Genomic DNA, 20,800 nt, shown 5'->3' on the forward strand with positions numbered 1-20,800 from the left:
TAAAAAAGCCCCCCAAAATAATAAAAAGCCCTACACTATACTAAATTACAAATAGCCCTTAAAAGGACCTTTTGCTAGGCATTGCCCCAAAGTAATCAGCTCTTTTACCTGTAAAAAAAAGTACAATACCCCCCAACATTAAAACCCACCACCCACACACCCAACCCTACTCTAAAACCCACCCAATACCCCCTTAATAAAACCTAACACTAACCCCTTGAAGATCACCCTACCTTGAGAAGTCTTCACCCAACCGGGACGAAGTCCTCAACGAAACCGGGCAAAGTGGTCCTCCAGACGGGCAGAAGTCTTCATCCAAGCTGGGAAGAAGAGATCCTCCAGACGGGCAGAAGTCTTCATCCAGGCGGCATCTTCTATCTTCATCGATCCGGCGCGGAGCGGCTCCATCTTCAAGACTTCTGACACGGAGCATCCTCTTCAAACGAAGTCTAACTGAAGAATGGATGAAGATAGAAGATGCCGCCTGGATGAAGACTTCTGCCCGTCTGGAGGACCTCTTCTTCCCGTCTTGGATGAAGACTTCTGCCTGTCTGGAGGACCACTTCGCCCGGCTTCGTTGAGGACTTCGGCCCGGTTTGGTGAAGACTTCTCAAGGTAGGTTGATCTTCAAGGGGTCAGTGTTAGGTTTTATTAAGGGGGTATTGGGTGGGTTTTAGAGTAGGGTTGGGTGTGTGGGTGGTGGGTTTAATGTTGGGGGGGGTATTGTACTTTTTTTTACAGGTAACAGAGCTGATTACTTTGGGGCAATGCCCAGCAAAAGGCCCTTTTAAGGGCTATTTGTAATTTAGTATAGGGTAGGGCTTTTTATTATTTTGGGGGCTTTTTTATTTTATTAGGGGGATTAGATTAGGTGTAATTAGTTTAAAAACTTGTAATTATTTTATTATTTTCTTTAATTTAGTGTGTGTGTGGGGGGGGGGTTCCGTACTTTAGATAATTGTATTTAATTGTATTTAATTGTAGTTAGTTTAGGTAATTAATTTAATTATAGTGTTGTGTTAGGTGTAATTGTAACTTAGGTTAGGATTTATTTTACAGGTAAATTTGACTTTATTTTAACTAGGTAGCTATTAAATATTTAATAACTATTTCATAACTATTGTACCAAGTTAAAATAAATTAAAAGTTGCCTGTAAAATAAAAAAACCCTAAGCTAGCTACAATGTAACTAGTTATATTGTAGCTAGCTTATGGTTTATTTTACAGGTAAGTATTTAGTTTTAAATAGGAATAATTTAGTTAATGATAGTTATTTTATTTAGATTTATTTAAATTATATTTAAGTTAGGGGGTGTTAGGGTTAGACTTAGGTTTAGGGGTTAAGAACTTTATTATAGTGGTGGCGACGTTGGGCGCGGCAGATTAGGGGTTAATAAGTGTAGGTAGGTGGCGGTGACATTGGGGGCGGCAGATTAGGGGTTAATAAATATAATGTAGGTGTCGGAGATGTTGGGGACAGCAGATTAGGGGTTCATAAGTATAATGTAGGTGGCGGCGGTGTCTGGAGCGGCAGATTAGGGGTTAATAATATAATGCAGGTGTCGGTGATGGCGGGGGTGGCAGATTAGGGGTTAATAAATGTAAGATTAGGGGTATTTAGACTCGGGGTTCATGTTAGGGTGTTAGGTGTAGACATAAAAGTATTTCCCCATAGGAATCAATGGGGCTGCGTTAGGAGCTGAACACTGCTTTTTTGCAGGTGTTAGGTTTTTTTTCAGCTGGCTCTCCCCCATTGATTCCTATGGGGAAATCGTGCACGAGCACGTTTTAGCAGCTCACCGCTAACGTAAGCAGCGCTGGTATTGAGGTGAGATGTGTAGCAAAATTTTGCTCTCCGCTTACTTTTCTGCGGTTAACGCCGGGTTTCTAAAAACTCGTAATACCAGCGTTGTCTGTAGGTGAGCGGTGAGTGAAAACTGCTCGTTAGCACCGCACCCCTCCTAACGCAAAACTCGTAATCTAGGTGTATCTTATTTCTATTATCTAATTTGTTTCAATCCCTTGATATCCTTTGTTGAAAAGCATATCTAAATAGACTCAGTACCTGCTGATTGGTGGCTGCACACAGAACCATCATGTGATCGGCTCACCCATGTGCATTGCCAATTCTTCAACAAAGGATATTTTAGGAATGAAGCAAATTAGATTTTAGAAGTAAAGTGGAATGCTTTTTTTTTAAATTGTATTCTCTATCTGAATCCTGAAAGAAAAATGTTGAGTTTCATGTCCCTTTAAAATGCAATTACATATTATATAGCTATAAAAAGGTCTATAGTGAGTATTTGTAGCTATCAAATGAGTAAGAGAGTTGCTTTCCAGAAACTATCCTGTTTTGTAATGGAGGCATTCTATATTATTGATACCATTAGGTACCTTACAGAGAAAGTTTGTATAGGTGTATTGATCTCACATATGACAAATTACTGAGTACTATAACATGATTAAATAATGAATATAAACACTAATAAGCAGTATGAATGCAGTATGCTGTGCATGCTTCTTAGGATGAAAAAGTAACAGATTGCATGTAGCATTTGAGTAGAGAAGGGGGAGTGTGAGTGTGCAGCAGGAGAAAGCAGAAGCAGTGTATGCAGCAGGAAGGGACATGTAGTTGAGCAGCAGGTAGAAAAAAATACAGTGCAAGTGTGCTTCAGGTGTCAAGTGTGCAGCAGGAAAAAACAGGAATAGTTTGAGTGTGCAGCGGGGTTACGTAAGTGTGCAGCAGGGAAAAACAGGAATAGTGTGAGTGTGCAGCAGGGGTTATGTAAGTGTGCAGCAGTGAAGAACAGAAATAGTGTTTGTGCAGCAGATGTTATGTAAAAGTGCATCAGGGAAGAACAGGAATAATTTGAGGGTGCAGCAGGGTTACGTAAGTGTGCAGCAAGGAAGAGCAGGGATAGTGTAAGTTTGCAGCAGAGGTTATGTAAGTTTGCAGCAGGGAAGAAGGGGGAAAGTGTGAGTGTGCAGCAGGGGTTATGTAAGTGTGCAGCGGGGAATAAAAGGGGAAGTGTGAGTGTGCAGCAGGAGTTATATAAGTGTGCAGCAGGGATTACATAAGTGTGCATCAGGGAAAAACAGGAATAGTTTGAGTGTGCAGCCGGGGTCATGTAAGTGTGCAGCAGGGAAGAACAGGGATAGTGTGAGTGTGAAACAGGCATCATGTAAGTGAGCAGCAGGAAAGAACAGGGAATGTGTGAGTGTGCAGCAGGGGTTATGTATGTGTGCATCAGGGAAGTAAAGGGAAAGTGTGAGTGTGCAGCAGGGGTTATTTAAGTGTGCAGCAGTGACGAACAGGGAAAGTGTGAGTGTGCAGCAGGGGTTATGTAAGTGAGCAGCAGGGAAGAACAGGGAAAGTGTAAGCGTGCAGCAGGGGTTAGGTAAGTGTGCAGCAGGGAAGAACAGGGAAAGTGTGAGTGTGTAGCAGGGGTTATGTAAGTGTGCAGCAGGGATTAAATAAGGGTGCAGCAGGGAAAAGCAGGAACAGTGTGAGTGTGAAGCAGGGTTAATGTAAGCGTGCAGCAGGGAAGAACAGGAATAGTGTGAGTGTGCAGCAGGGGTTATGTAATTGTCCAGCAGGAAAGAACAGGAATAGTGTGAGTGTAAAGCAGGGGTTATGTAAGTGTGCAGCATGGAAGAACAGGGATAGTTTGCGTGTGCAGCAGGGGTTATGTAAGTGTGCAATAGGGAAGAACAGGAGTAGTGTGAGTGTGCAGCAGGGGTTATATAAGTGTGCAGGAGGGAAGGACAGGGATAGTGTGAGTGTGCAGCAGGGGTTATGAAAGTGTACAGCAGGGAAGAACAGGGATAGTGTGAGTGTGCAGCAGGGGTCATGTAAGTGTGCAGCAGAAAAGAACAGGAAAAGTGTGAGTGTGCAGCAGGGGATATGTAAGTGAGCAGCAGGGAAGAACAGGGAAAGTGTGAGTGTGCAGCAAAGGGTTATGTAAATGTGCAGCAGGGAAGAACAGGGAAAGTGTGAGTGTGTAGCAGGGGTTATGTAAGTGTGCAGCAGGGAAGAACAAGGAAAGTGTGAATGTGCAGCAGGGGTTATGTAAGTGTGCAGCATGTAGAACAGGTAAAGTGTGAGTGTGCAGCAGGGGTTATGTAAGTGTGCAGCAGGGAATAAAAGGGAAAGTGTGAGTGTGCAGCAGGGTTATGTTAGTGAGCAGCAGGGAATAACAGGGAAAGTGTGAGTGTGCAACAGAGGTTTTGTAAGTGTGCAGCAGAAAAGAACAGGTAAAATGTGAGTGTGCAGCAGGGGTTATATAAGTGTGCAGCAGGGAAGAACAGAAATAGTGTGAGTGTGCAGCAGGGGTTATGTAAAAGTGCAGCAGGGAATAACAGGAATAGTTTGAGTGTGCAGCAGGGTTACATAACTGTGCAGCAGGGAAGAACAGGGATAGTGTGAGTGTGCAGCAGGGGTTATATAAGTGTGCAGCAGGTAGAACAGGTAAAGTGTGAGCGTGCATCAGGCGTTATGTAAGTGTGCAGCAGGTAAGAATGGGTAAAATGTGAGTGTGCAGCAGGGGCTATGTAAGAGTGCAGCAGGTAAGAACAGGTAAAATGTGAGTGTGCAGCAGGGGCTATGTATGTGTGCAGCAGGGAAGAACAGGTAAAATGTGAGTGTGCAGCAGGAATTATGTAAGGGTACATCAGGGAAGAACAAGTACAATGTGAGTATGTAAATGTTCAGCAGGACACAGCACAGGCAACACAAATAGTAGAGGCAGTGAGAATGTGCAGAAGAGGAGAGCATGCACAGTATTGCTATCCTACAGCGATTTGCTGATTTTATTGGCAGCTTCAGTCACATTTTACCTCATATTACAATTAGTGGATTTGGAACATAAAACAAATGAGCCAATGTGTTGTGGTTACTGAAAATGAACATATCCACCTGATAAACAATTTACCTCGTAATCCTGGTAAACCAGGGGCTCCCGTCTCACCCTCCATTCCTTCATTGCCTTGTTCACCCTTTTGCCCAGGAGGACCTAAAGAAATATGAAGGTAGAAACATATGAATGTCATGGAGCCAGTTTAATGCAAATACATAACTTACATGTAGGTGAGCATTACATGTATTAAAGGTTATTAATAGATGTTTTAGTGCTAAAGAGAGAGGTTTTTTAACATGCTACAAGTCACTATCTACCAGTACATTTTTGGGTATTTCCTTATTGGCCAATAATCCATCTATCTATATGGATGAAATGGGCACATACAGTACACCCATTTACTGTTAATTTAGCAAACAGATCATTGTATAGTGCATTTGTGTTTCCACTGGAGCAGGGGATTCTGGGTAAGGATGTGCAGATGCCTCACCTTTTAAAAAATGTTTTTTAAAAATGAAGTCCCTCATGCCAGTGCAAAGCTTCTCTAGGGATCTATAATGCATAGCAGCGATAGAACAGGTACTGTGTGCACCATTCTATATGTATATGTGTGTTTCCGTGTTTGTGTGTGTATATATGTATCTGTGTGTGTGTCAGTGTGTGAGCCACTGTCAAGCTATTGCTGAACAGGAGACAGCTAATGTTTAGGTGTGTATGCCCTGATTGGCTTAGCGGCTATACTGTGCTCGGGAGCAGTAATGCACTGAGACTACTTTATCAACGTCAGCTATGTGTATAATAAGGTTATGGGGGTTAAACACATAGTTGCAAACAAACATTTGTGAAATAAAAAAATGTCCTAACATATTTGAGCACTTTATAACGGCATTATTAGGTTCGTTTAATTATTGGCCATTGTGAGATCACTTAGATTCATAGGACTAGATTACAAGTGGCACGCTAATGTTAGCGTACATGAGATATTGAAATATTGTGTCCATGCTAATGTGCTTGTGTATTACAAGTTGAAAGTAAACTAGAGCACACAAGCGCAAACTACATTTGCGCTTGTCAGGTTAGCGCAACTGAGGTCCTCGCATAAAGGGTTAGGGTTAGATAAAAAGTTGGACCAAACATAAAATAAGTTCTTTAAAAGAAAGTGTTACACTCATATGTAAACTAAGTGCTAAAAAAATATAAGGGTTACAAGGTATATCACAAGGTGTTTGACTGAATTGGGCTATAATGAATATATACATGTCTAAATATGTGTATGTATATATACATATGTATACATGTGTATTTATGTGTATTTATAAGTGTGTGTATATAACACCTTTATACATATGCATATATACTTTGGAGCCCTTTCCACTCAAATATATGAACTTTCTCTTTTTTTGTTGTATTCTTTTTATTTTAGAGAAAATATATATATATACAGTATTGTTCCGCATATAGGCCCTTGATCTGTAGCTTTAAATTTGCTGTGCGGCCTATATGCAGGGTGCGACCTATAATCAGGTGTTTTTCGTCTAAATCGTACATGTGCAGTACGGCCGAACTTCCGGTTCACCCCGTGGCCTTATGGGTAATGTAGTCTGACGGAGTTGGGTGGTTTTGCGACGGTGACAATGGTTGGTAGGTTTGGCAGGACGCTCATATGCATTAGCCACCAATGTGAAGGTGTGTAAAGATACGGTAATGCCGTAATGCTGAGCACAGTGTAATGCTGAGCACGGACATATGAAGGAGGAGGGAGGAAGTGGGCGGAGCACACAATGTCCCATGTGAGTCAGTTGCGATACTGATATTGCCTGGTAAGAAACTGTTTTTTTTGCCATCTTAACTGCTAATCCTGCTAAAAATAAATACAAAATTGCTTTAATACGGTATGTTAAAATAAAACAAAGGAACAATGCTGTACTCCTTAGTACTGGTAATTTCAAATCTGAAAAAAGCCTTTATTGAGCCATTACAGCTTTAATGGCTGAATACATTTTTTTTTAACATATAAAATTACGGTACTAAGGAGTGCAGCATCTTTCCTTTGTTTTATTCTATACCCTTGGGGAAGTTTAAAAGGATCCCCTGGGAGCTGGCATCCTGCATTGGAACTCATTGCTTGCACATTTGGGAGTGCAGGGCTCAATCACTTGCAAACATTGCAGCTTGTGCAACTAATGTGTATATTGTCTTTAACCCCTTAATGACCACAGCACTTTTCCATTTTCTGTCCGTTTGGGACCAAGGCTATTTTTACATTTTTGCGGTGTTTGTGTTTAGCTGTAATTTTCCTCTTACTCATTTACCGTACCCACACATATTATATACCGTTTTTCTCGCCATTAAATGGACTTTCTAAAGATACCATTATTTTCATCATATCTTATAATTTACTATAAAAAAAAATATAAAATATGAGGAAAAATTGAAAAAAAATACACTTTTTCTAACTTTGACCCCCAAAATCTGTTACACATCTACAACCACCAAAAAACACCCATGCTAAATAGTTTCTAAATTTTGTCCTGAGTTTAGAAATACCCAATGTTTACATGTTCTTTACTTTTTTTGCAAGTTATAGGGCAATAAATACAAATAGCACTTTGCTATTTCCAAACCATTTTTTTTCAAAATTAGCGCTAGTTACATTAGAACACTAATATCTTTCAAGAATCTCTGAATATCTATTGACATATATATATTTTTTTTTAGTAGACATCCCAAAGTATTGATCTAGGCCCATTTTTGTATATTTCATGCCACCATTTCACCGCCAAATGCGATCAAATAAAAAAAATTGTTCACTTTTTCACAAATTTTTTCACAAACTTTAGGTTTCTCACTGAAATTATTTACAAACAGCTTGTGCAATTATGGCACAAATGGTTGTAAATTTTTCTCTGGGATCCCCTTTGTTCAGAAATAGCAGACTTATATGGCTTTGGTGTTGCTTTTTGGTAATTAGAATGCCACTAAATGCCACTGCGCACCACACGTGTATTATGCCCAGCAGTGAAGGGGTTAATTAGGGAGCATGTAGGGAGCTTTTTGGGGTAATTTTAGCTTTAGTGTAGTGTAGTAGACAACCCCAAGTATTGATCTAGGCCCATTTTGGTATATTTCATGCCACCATTTCACCGCCAAATGCGATCAAATTAAAAAAAACGTAACATTTTTCACAATTTTAGGTTTCTCACTGAAATCATTTACAAACAGCTTGTGCAGTTATGGCACAAATGGTTGTAAATGCTTCTCTGGGATCCCCTTTGTTCAGAAATAGCAGACATATATGGCTTTGGCGTTGCTTTTTGGTATTTAGAAGGCCGCTAAATGCCGCTGCGCATCACACGTGTATTATAGCTAGCAGTGAAGGGGTTAATTAGGTAGCTTGTAGGGAGCTTGCAGGGTTAATATCACATTTAGAGTAGAGCTCAGCCTCCCACCTGAAACATCAGACCCCCTGATCCCTCCCAAACAGCTCTCTTCCCTCCCCCACCCCACAATTGTCCCCGCCATCTTAAGTACTGGCAGAAAGTCTGCCAGTACTAAAATAAAAGCTATATTTAGTTTTTTTGTGTGTTTTTAAAAAGGCATATTTACATATGCTGCTGTGTACTATCCCCCCTTAGCCCCTAACCTCACTGATCCCCCCCAAACAGCTCTATAACCCTCCCACTCTAACTTAATCTGCGCCATCTTGGGTACTGGCAGCTGTCTGCCAGTACCCAGTTTAGAAGAAAAACATGCTTTTTTTTAATTTTTACTAATTTTTTCTGTAGTGTAGCTTCCCCCCACACCAAACCAACCCCCCACCCCTCCACGATCTCTTTTTGTGCTTTTGCACAAACAAGATTTGGGCATTTCTTATTAAATATATTTGCCGTAGTGTAGCGGTTCCCACCCGCTCCCGCCCGTGCACGCGCCCGCCCGCCACCCTCCGTGCATGCGCGCGCGCCCGCGCGCGCCCCCTAACGTTCCCGCCCCCGATCCCGCCCCCCTTGACTTCACAGCACACACCGATGGCCGCCCACCCGCCTCCCAAGCCGGCTCCCACCCACCAACGATACCGGCCATCGATGTCCGGTGCAGAGAGGGCCACAGAGTGGCTCTCTCTGCACCGGAAGGCCATGTAAGGTTATTGCAGGATGCCTCCATATCGAGGCATCACTGCAATAACCGGAAAGCAGCTGGAAGCGATCAGGATCACTTCCAGCTGCTTTCCACACAGAGGACGTGCAGGGTACGTCCTCAGGCATTAACTGCCTTTTTTTTGAGGACGTACCCTGCACGTCCTCGGTCATTAAGGGGTTAAAATTACATTTCTTCAAAATGGCACCAAACTTTAAGGGTGTGGCCTATAAACAGGTGCGGCCTATATGTGGCACAATACGGGTATATATTTAAAAATACATAGAACATTTTCTTCTATGTGAAGGACATTGGAATGTAAAATATGCTTAACTCATGTTGGGTATAAGGAGAAGAAGTTAATGGTCACAATATTCGAAGTCCTCAAGTTAGCGTACGTTGGGTTTTGCTAACGCGCAAAACTTTTACTTTCAACTTGTAATGCGAGCACTGACCCGCGCACACAAAAGTTTACTTCTGGCAGTGTTAGCGCTCGAGCAAAAGCATTAAATAGTGCACCACTTGTAATCTAGCTGTATTGTTTTATGTATATCTCTTGCACTGTTCTTAAAAACAGAAATCTACTAACAGTTGTTTTGACACTGAACACTGGCAGCTTTAAGTAAACACTGCTTCAAATATGAAATAATTACAAGATATAAAATATTGCAGTAATGGCTCAACTCCAGCTCATACTATCAGCATAATCATGCGCATTGCTTGAAGAGCTTTCTTCATTTGAACATGCTTAATGTGACATGAAAGTGATCCAAAACAAGCTAAACCTCAAGAAAAAAACAAGATATGATGCTGAAAGCCAAATAGTTTCTGTACAGATTGGTAAACCACAAATCTCAGCTTTATCATTTCCTTATAAATAAAAAAACAGTTCAAAACCAGGTTAGAAAAACACATTAAACTAGGAGGACATACTTGTAAAAATGTAAGAAATACTAAAGGATTATTTACAGCCGGGACATTAAATGGATACTGATAAAAACCAATAAGGTGAGCGCTAAATAAATAGCAAATTGAAAATGGTAGTGATGAATAAGAAGACCGTTAACTACATGTGCTAATATAAAAGGTATTCAATTTATTGTACTAATAAATTCATTTCTAACAATAATAATAATAAAAAACTAAACCTTGCAAGGTATTATGGGCTAGATTTATTAAAGCTGAGGCGGACAGGGGCGCGTATACGCGCCCCTGTACGCCTCAGCTCGCCTGTGGCGGGTGGCGAAATTACCCGCAGGTATTCGCCATTGCACAAGAGCGCAATTTTGAGCTCACTTGCAATCCTGCCCCCTGCCCGCGCACAGCCAATCAAGCGCGGGCAGGAGCTGTCAATCTCCTCGGTCTGACTAGACCGAGGAGATTGAATTTCGCCACCTTAGAGGTGGCGAAGAGGTTAGGGAAGCGGCGGTCTGGTGACCGCTGCTTGATAAATTACGGCGAGCAAGTTCTTGTGAGAACTTGCAGCCGTAGGGCTTTAATAAATCTAGCCCAATCTAACAATATATTATCTAACAATATCTGTAAATTATGTATCCTATAACTTTGGTTGTTTTATATTGTTAGATAATACCTTGCAAGGTTTAGTTTTTTATTATTATTATTGTTAGAAATGAATTTATTAGTACAATAAATTGAATACCTTTTATTTTAGCACATGTAGTTAACGGTCTTCTTATTCATCACTACCATTCTCAATTTGCTATTTATTTAGCGCTCACCTTATTGGTTTTTTATCAGTATCTGTTTATTTACATCTGGAGGAAGGTTGTAATGTTTAGGTGTAGCTTATATTGAGTTATAGAAGTGTTCCCCTCTTATTGTTGTTTTCAAATTAAATGGATAGAAAGGTCAAAACTGAAATGTGCACGGGGGCATTTTAATATTAAATAGAAGCCTTTTTGCAATATTCTTCCATTATGATTTTTTTTAGCATACACACGGTTGTGTACCAGTATTCGAGCTCCGAGAGCTGGCGGTGGTGTGTTTCGTGCCTCTGAAGACTTAGGGGCCGAATTATCATTGTGCGAGTGGGCATAATCCGATATTGCGGATCAAGTCTGTTGCACATCGATAAATGCCGACAGAATACGCTCTCTGCGTTTATCATTGCACCAGCAGTTCTTGTAAACTGCTGGTGCAATGCCGCCCCATGCAGATTCGCAGCCAATCGGCCGCTAGCAGGGGGTGTCAATCAACCCGATCGTATTTGATCTGGTTGATTTCTGCGGATGTCTGTCCGCCGTATCAGAGCAGGCAGACAGGTTATGGAGCAGCGGGGGAATCAAGCTCGATATCTGACAAGGTGTAGTGTTTGAATATTTGTGCACAGGCACTGATAGCATATGTGCGTATGCTGCTGAAATTAAAACAGTAATAACTTTACTAGAAACATTTTTGCTAATATTGTAAAAGTACTTCTAGTTAATATTGAAATCCACCCACACTTATTTCAATTTTCGACCATTCTATCCCTTTAAATGCTCCATGTTTTTGTGTAAAAAGTTTGCTTGTTGTTCAGTACAGGGGCCAGAAAGCTGATTTTTTTTTTCCCCCCTTAAAAAGCTGCATATCAATAGCTGGTTTCGGGGATTTGCAGGATTTTGAAGAAAATGACTAAACCCCTTAAGGACCAGCGACGTACCCTGTATGTCACTGGCCTTTTTTGGGACTTGATTGTTTTATAGCGTGATCTTGCCACCAGCGTTGAGACTGCTCTATTCCACAAAGCCTGCTGGAGGGAGGGCATTGATAGTGTGTTCTTGCTAGACTTGTGCTATTATGTCCTGAAAAAACCCTTAACGACCAGTGACATACAGGGTACATTGTGGTCATTAAGGGGTTAAATAATTTTCTTTTTGACGTCTCTAGGGAGCTTGAGATATGCAATACACAACTTCTACAAGTGTTTAATGCCCCTTTAATAGCTTTATGTGGTTGTAAAAACCTTGTATGTAACAGATATATCTGTTGCCTCACTATAGAATAATATATTGCCCAAGTCTAAACATTTTTTTAAAAAGTTGACACTTTGGGGCCGATTTATCAATAACTGTCCAACATGATACGCTGTAGCATATCATGTCCGACAGACATCGCTGAATGCCGATAGCATAAGCTGTCGGCATTTAACATTGCACAAGCAGTTCTGGTGAACTGCTTGTGCAATGCCGCCCCCTGCAGATTCAAGGCCAATCGGCCGCTCATGTAGGACTGGGTGGATTGATGTCCGAAGCCTCAGAGGTAGCGGATCAGTTAAGGAGCAGCGGTCTTAAGACTGGGGCATCAGGGGCCGTTCGGTCCTTGATAAATTAGCCTCCTAGTCTGCTACACATGGCATTGTTAGAAGATATTTGTGAAAAACAATTAAGTAAAGATATGTAGCAGGGCTAGCCTTGAGAAGTGTGCAATGTGCATTGCCAGTTCTGAGAATTAGAAAATGCATGATTTTCAGAGCTAACTTGCAAAAAAATTGGGAAAATAAATATTTAAAACAATACAGAAATGTTGTTTTACTATCCATAACTAAAGGTTAGATTACAAATTGAGACTAATCAATCTTGTTGCCGTAAACTGGCAAATTCGCCCATTTATGGGCGCGAGATAAATAGCCAGCCATTACAAGTAGCTGGTTATAGCTAACACAAACTAAGCAGAGCTCAGATATCAGGTTAATTTTCTAAATGTGCCCCAATTGCTCCCAAAATAAAGTGTAGTGTAAGTTTTAAATAAAAAAAAAAAAGTAGCATTTAAAAATAAAATAAAAAACAAACTGCAGGAAGCAATTTTTAGGGTTAAATTTGCCTGGTCTCTTAATACACCTATAAATAAAAATAAAAAAAATAGAAATTATAAGTGTGTAGAATATCTATCTATCTTTGGTCTAAATGTAGCTTTGTCTGACATTATTAGGATGGAAATAAATGATCACAAGAATCTAATAAAAGTACATAATGTGTCTATGCTTTAAATTCAGACATAGTGAGTGATATGCCTAAAAACTATAAAGTTGACTGCAGACACATATATCATTAAATATAAATGTAGAAATTAATTAGAGCTAAACATAGGGGTCTTTAAATTCTAGTAGCATTACGACATGCATTGGAGTTGTACTAAATAGCAGCAAACAAAGTTTCCTATATCCTTATATATCTCCTTAAGATATACACTATATTTTTTTTATAGGTGTATTAAGAGTGTTTGCTAAGTTACAATTGCTATGCCATTTCTATATATTGAATTGAGAGGTGTGTTTCCAATTGTTTGTTTCCAATCAGGTAACGATTGCCAAATTAGCATAAGTGAAACAGCCTTAAAAGGTGATTGAACTGATCTCCAGTTGAGCAGTGAACAAGTGCGCATGCGCGCGAAACGCGTCTGCATGGAGATCAGTTCAACTACCTGATTGTCTCTGTCACTGCTGGCTCTTTTCGTATGGATGTTTTTTACAACGTTCTTTTAATGGAATAAAGTTTTGGATTTTTACAACAGCCCTGCCTGGAGCTCTTTTCTTCATCTATCCCTTTCATATGGTGGTTTAGAGTCCTTATGGTATGAGCGCTATCCTTTTTGTATAGATATATGCACTCAATGTTTGGGGCGTGCTCGGCAGTTCCACCCGGAGTAGCAGCCAATCCTTAGACTGAAGCAAGGGGGTGTGTCCCCGTCCACTCTCTATTGTGCCGGTTCCCTGTCCTCGCACCGGACTTAAAGGCGAGCGCATTCTATGGTGATCCTGTGACATTGTATATATATATATATATATATATATATATGTGTGTGTGTGTGTTACTGGTAATATGTCTGTATACACATCAATATATATGTATATAAGCATAGATATATATATTTAAGTTTTGCTGCCCATCGCTGCATGACTTACCCCCTTCGCTGCTCTAGGTTCCCATGCCATGTATCAGGGCATGAGAATGAGGCTCCCATTGGAGCCTACGGAACTGAGCTCTCATGAGTACAATGCTTCCCTACAATGCGAACATGACCATTTGCGTGTGCTGTTATTACACATGTAGCGCAAATATTGCTTTCTCAAAAGTGATATTTTGCGCTCCACTTGTAATCTAGCCCTTAATATTTTAAATAAAAAAATGGGAATGGTGTCCCTTTAAAGGACCAGTAAACCTAAAAAATAATGTTATATAATTCTGCACATAGTGCAGAATTATATAACATTATATTAGCGTTAGCTTTATACAACCTAATATTCCCTGTGAATTTACTGTTTTTCAGACCCGCTCTCTGTGCTCTTCTGAGCGGGTCTGTTTTTATCACAGAGCTCATCTGGCCGGCTGTCTAGTCACAGCCCGGCCCGACCGCGCCATTATACTCAGTGCAGCTCGCTCCTGCTCTGTCTGACAGCGGGAGCGAGCTGCACTGAGTATAATGGCGCTGTGACTAGACAGCTAACTTGTGCAAATTGCGTATAGTCTTGTTTTCTATGGGACTTCCATAGCGCCGGTATTACGAGCTTGTCCTGGGAGGCCAAAAAGTGAGCTGTACACCCTATCCCGCCAAGATTCGTGCCGCATTTTAAAGTCAGTAGTTATGAGTTTCACACTACAACGCTGTAGCATAAAACACCCATAAACTACATATTAACCCCTAAACCGAGGCCCTCCAGCATCGCAAACACTACAATTAAATTATTAACCCCTAATCTGCTGCTCCGGACATCGCCGCCACTATAATAAATATATTAACCCCTAAACTGCCATACTCCCGCCTCACAAACATTAGTTAAATATTATTAACCCCTAATATGTTGTCCCTAACATTGCCGCAACCTACCTACATTTATTAACCCCTAATCTGTTGTCCCCAACTTCGCCGCCACTATATTATATTTATTAACCCCTAAACCTAAGTATAACCCTAACCCCCCCTAACTTAAATATAATTAAAATAAATATAAATAAAACCTACAATTATTACCTAAATTATTCCTATTTAAAACTAAATACTTACCTATAAAATAAACCCTAAGCTAGCTACAATATAACTAATAGTTACATTGTAGCTAGCTTAGGGTTTATTTTAATTTTACAGGCAAGTTTATATTTATTTTAAATAGGTAGAATAGTTACTAAATAGTTATTAACTATTTAATAACTACCTAGCTAAAATAAATACAAATTTACCTGTAAAATAAAACCTAACCTAAGTTACACTAACACCTAACACTACACTACAATTAAATAAATTCCCTAAATTAAATACAATTGAATAAATTTAATACAATTAGATAAATTACAACAACAAAAAACTAAATTACAGAAAATAAAAAACTAATTACAAGATATTTAAACTAATTACACCTAATCTAATAGCCATATCAAAATAAAAAAATCCCCCTTAAAATAAAAAAAAAAACCCTAGCCTAAACTAAACTACCAATAGCCCTTAAAAGGGCCTTTTGCCGGGCATTGCCCCAAAGAAATCAGCTCTTTTACCAGTAAAAAAAATATAAACAACCCCCCAACAGTAAAACCCACCACCCACACAACCAACCCCCCAAATAAAACCCTAACTAAAAAACCTAAGCTCCCCATTGCCCTGAAAAGAATCTGGTCTCAGTTTTATTAATAGACAAATCAGAACCAAAAGGATTCAGGTTTTATATATATTATGCTTTGCATATGATATATAATTCAGAGTGTTATTAAATTGCACACATTGCCCCTGCAAAGTTGGTTACCGCTATAATATAATTATTGAGTTACATTATCATATTGATATAGAGGTTTCATAATATTTATTGTGTCTAAACACATAATAAACTTTGCGGGTACACTACTGAAATAATAAAAATAATAATAATAAGGATAATATTCACAACATTATATTTTTAAAGAATTCTATCAGCCAATCGGAATCTAAGGGACGCCATCTTGGATGATGTCGCTTAAAGGTACCTTCATTCGTCGGGTAGTTGTCGTTGGAAGAGGATACTCCTCGCCGGATGTCTTGAAGATGGACCCGCTCTGCACCGGATGGATGAAGATAGAAGATGCCGCCTGGATGAAGACTTCTTACCGTCTGGAGGACCACTTCTCCCGGCTTGGATGAAGACTTCTCCCGGCTTCGTTGAGGAGTTCTCCCGGCTTCGTTGAGGAGTTCTCCCGGCTTCGTTGAGGACTTCTCCCGGCTTCGTTGAGGATAGATGTTGGATCTTCAAAACTGTAAGTGGATCTTCAGGGGTTAGTGTTAGGATTTTTTAATGGTGTATTGGGTGGGTTTTATTTTTAGGTTAGTGCTTTGGGCCGCAATAGAGCTAAATGCCTTTTAAGGGCAATGCCCATCCAAATGCCCTTTTCAGGGCAATGGGGAGCATAGGTTTTTTTAGTTAGGGTTTTATTTGGGGGGTTGGTTGTGTGGGTGGTTGGTTTTACTGTTGGGGGGGTTGTTTACATAGTAACATAGTAGATGAGGTTGAAAAAAGACCGAAGTCCATCGAGTTCAACCTATACAAATCTAAAATATATACAAAAAGCTCCAGTTAAGATAAAATAATCCCACTAAATGGTAACCCATTTAATACTAGCAATCATATCCATGAATTTCGTTTATAGACAGAAATGTATCCAAATAATTTTTAAATGTATCTAGGGTATTGGCATTCACTACCTCCTTTGGTAATGAGTTCCACAATGTTATTGCTCTTACAGTGAAAAAACGTTTCCGTTGCAGGAGATTAAATCTCTTTTCCTCCAACCTTAAATTGTGACCTCTGGTCAAAAACAATTTTCTTGGAATAAACAGAGCTTCTGCCATCTTTGTATATGGGCCTTGAATATATTTATCTAAAGTAATCATGTCACCTCTTAAGCGCCTTTTTTCTAAAGAAAACAGACCCAGTTTGGCTAGCCTCTCCTCATAGGTTAAATTCTCCAATCCCCTTATTAGCTTTGTGGCCCTTCTCTGAACTTTTTCTAGTTCTGCAATATCTTTTTTTGCGATTGGTCCCCAGAACTGCACTCCATACTCAAGGTGAGGTCTTACCAGGGCTTTATATAGTGACAGAATTGTGCTTTCCTCCCTTGAGTCAATGCCTCTTTTAATACATGCTAGTATCTTATTAGCCTTTGAAGCTGCTGCCCTGCATTGTGCACCCATATTTAGCTTGTTATCTATTACTACCTCCAAATCCCTTTCCTCCTGTGTTTGGCTAAGTCTTGTCCCATTTAAATAATACGTTGCCTGCTTATTTTTACTTCCAAAATGTAGAACCTTGCATTTTCCCGTATTAAATCTCATTTTCCATTTACCTGCCCATACTTCTAATTTTTGCAGGTCCCTTTGTAACCAAAGTTCATCCTGCTCTGACCTAATGACCTTACTTAACTTAGTATCATCTGCAAAAATAGAGATGTCGCTATTTAATCCTAGCTCCAAGTCATTTATAAAAAATATTAAAAAGAATAGGGCCCGCCCAGCACTGATCCCTGGGGTACTCCACTGATTACCTTTGTCCAATCTGAGTATGATCCATTTACTACTACTCGTTGCTCCCTATCTTTTATACAGTTATTTATCCACAAACTAACATTTTCAGCTATTCCCAGTCCCTTAATTTAGTGCATTAATCTCTTATGTGGTACTGTATCAAACGCCTTTGCAAAATCTAAGTATATCACATCAACTGATTCCCCTTTATCTATATTTTTACTTACTTCCTCATAGAATCTAATTAGATTAGTTTGACATGATCTATTTCTCATAAAGCCATGCTGATTAGAACTCATAATCTTGTTTACACGAATATGCTCATCAATATAATCCCTTATAATCCCTTCAAATATCTTCCCCACTATTGATGTCAGAGTAACTGGTCTATAGCTTCCTGGATCATCCCTACTTCCCTTTTTGAAGAGTGGCACCACATCAGCTTTACGCCAATTCTTGGGTACCATGCCTGAGGATGATGAGTCTTGAAAAATTAAGAGTAGATTTCTTTGGGGCAATGCCCCGCAAAAGGCCCTTTAAAGGGCTATTGGTAGTTTAGTTTAGGCTAGGGTTTTTTTTTTTGGGGGGGGGGGGATTTTTTTATTTGGATAGGGCTATTAGATTAGGTGTAATTAGTTTAAATATCTTGTAATTTGTTTTTTATTTTCTGTAATTTAGTGGGGTTTTTTTGTAATTTAGCTAATTGTAATAAATGTATTTAATTGTATTTAATTTAAGGAATTTATTTAATTGTAGTGTAGTGTTAGGTGTTAGTGTAACTTAGGTTAGGTTTTATTTTACAGGTAAATTTGTATTTATTTTAGCTAGGTAGTTAGTAAATAGTTTTTATTTATTTATTTTATTCTACCTAGTTAAAATAAATACAAACTTGCCTGTAAAATAAAAATAAACCCTAAGCTAGCTACAATGTAACTATTAGTTATATTGTAGCTAGCTTATAGTTTATTTTATAGGTATAGTATTTAGTTTTAAATAGGAATAATTTAAGTACTAATTGTAGGCTTTAATTGTAAGTTTTAATTATATTTATTTTAATTATATTTAAGATAGGGGGTGTTAGGGTTAGGGTTAGACTTAGGTTTAGGGGTTAATAAATATAATATAGTGGCTGCGACGTTGGGGGCGGCAGATTAGGTTTTAATAAATGTAGGTAGGTTGCGGCGATGTTAGGGACAACATATTAGGGGTTAATAATATTTAACTAATGTTTATGAGGCGGGAGTACGTCGGTTTAGGGGTTAATATGTTTATTATAGTGTCGGCGACATTGGGGGTGGCAGATTAGGGGTTAATAAGTATAATGTAGGTGTCAGTGATGTTGTGGGCAGCAGATTAGGGGTTAATAAATATAATGTAGGTGTCGGCGATGTTGGGGGCAGCAGATTAGGGGTTAATAAGTATAATGTAGATGTCGGCGACATTGGGGCAGCAGATTTGGGGTTAATAAGTATAATGTAGGTGGCGGCGATGTTGGGGGCAGCAGATTAAGGGTTAATAAGTATAACGTAGGTGTTGGGCGGCAGATTAGGGGTTCATAAGTGTAAGATTAGGTGTGTTTAGACTCGGGGTTCATGTTAGGGTGTTAGGTGTAAATATAAATTTTGTTTCCCCATAGGAATCAATGGGGCTGCATTACTGAGCTTTACGCTGCTTTTTGGCAGGTGTTAGACTTTTTCTCAGCCGGCTCTTCCCATTGATGTCTATGGGGAAATCGTGCACAAGCACGTACAACCAGCTCACCGCTGACTTAAACAACGCTGGTATTGGAGTGCGGTATGGAGCATCATTTTGCTCTATGCTCACTTCTTGCCTGTTTATGCCTGGTTTCTGAAAACCTGTAATACCAGCGCTGTAGGTAAGTGAGCGATGACAATAACGTGCAAATTAGTACCGCACCCCTCATAATGCAAAACTCGTAATCTGGCCGTAAGATACTAAAAATTATATATATATATATAATCTATCAAAATAACAAGAGTAATGCTGTATGCAGTAATACCTTTTTTATTGGACTAACATTACATAGTAAAACACAAACTTTTGAGATTCTTCTCTTCCTCAGGTCTAAATACTTCTGGTTGTGTTAACGCACAAGCAAAATCTGGCCCTTAATGGGTTAAATAATTTCACTAACTTAACCCTGTATCACCCATGTAGAAATGGCTTTTAATACTTGGTTACCGAGAATACTAGGAAATCACATAACATGAAAGTAACCCCTTTATTAGCCATAAAACCTCCACCTCTATACATGGAGCTTCTATAGTATGGAGCTTGATGCCCCATGTTCCTGGCAAGCCTGCAGGCTCGCCTGAAAAAGCAGTTATGAGCAGACAGACAGACATCGCCGGAAATCAACCCGATCGAGTATGATCGGGTTGATTGACACCCCCCTGTATTGGCCGTGAGTCTGCAGGGGGCGGCGTTGCAAAAGCAGCTCTTGTGAGCTGTTGGTGCAATGCTGAATACGGCGAGCGTATTGCTCCCTGTATTCAGCGAGGTCTGTCGGACCGGATCCGCACTGTCGGATCAGGTCCGACAGACCTTGATAAATATAGGCCATAGTATATACAGGCCGATTCAATGACTCAAAAAGTAACTTCTATACCTGCAAAACAGGATTTTACAAATGAGTTTAATAAAAAGAATGACAAATATGGGTTTAAAAGTATCACAAGGTCTGAATCGGAGTAGCTGAAAATAATTAAAAAAACTAAAGTTTCCAATAAGCATAGTTAAAGGGACATGAAAGTACAAATTAAAGGGACGCAAAAGTCAAAATGAAATGTTTATGGTTCAGCTAGAGTATGTGATTTTAAGACTTTTCGGTTTACTTCTATTATCAAATTTAATTCATTCACCTGGTATCCTTTGTTCTAGAAGCATAGGTTCAGGAGCAGCAATGCGCTACTGGGAGCTAGCTGGTGATTGGCTAACAGTGTAGAAATGTTATTATTGCTCCTTAATCTCTCTTTAACCCTACGATTGTTCTAATTACATTAAAGGGACACTGAAGTCAAAAATAAACTTTCATGATTCAGATAGAGCAGCAATTTTAAACAACTTTCAAATTTACTTCCATTAACAAAATTTGTGCAGTATTTTTATATTTACTCTTTTTGAGTCAACAGCTCCTACTGAGCATGTGCAAGAATTTACATAATAGAAGTATATGCATTTGTGATTGGCTCATGGCTTTCACATGATTCAGTGTGAGTGGAAATAGACGTAACTTTGAAATTTGTACAAAATTAATTTACAACTAAGTTTTAGTTGAGACTAAGATGCTGATTTATTAAAGTGCGAGC

At 39.4% G+C, this 20,800-nt stretch overlaps 1 protein-coding gene across 1 annotated transcript in view; it reads right to left on the reverse strand.

Annotated features, from left to right (window-relative positions):
* The window catches only part of SCARA5 (scavenger receptor class A member 5), an 807,029-nt gene that overhangs the window by 345,214 nt on the left and 441,015 nt on the right, over window positions 1–20,800 (reverse strand). Inside the window, exon 5 of the mRNA XM_053709505.1 lies at window positions 4,932–5,012. Coding sequence (XP_053565480.1) covers window positions 4,932–5,012 — 81 coding nt within the window. The remainder of the gene's footprint in view (window positions 1–4,931; window positions 5,013–20,800) is intronic.

Source organism: Bombina bombina, chromosome 4, assembly GCF_027579735.1.
Source record: "Bombina bombina isolate aBomBom1 chromosome 4, aBomBom1.pri, whole genome shotgun sequence".
Lineage (NCBI taxonomy): Eukaryota > Metazoa > Chordata > Amphibia > Anura > Bombinatoridae > Bombina > Bombina bombina.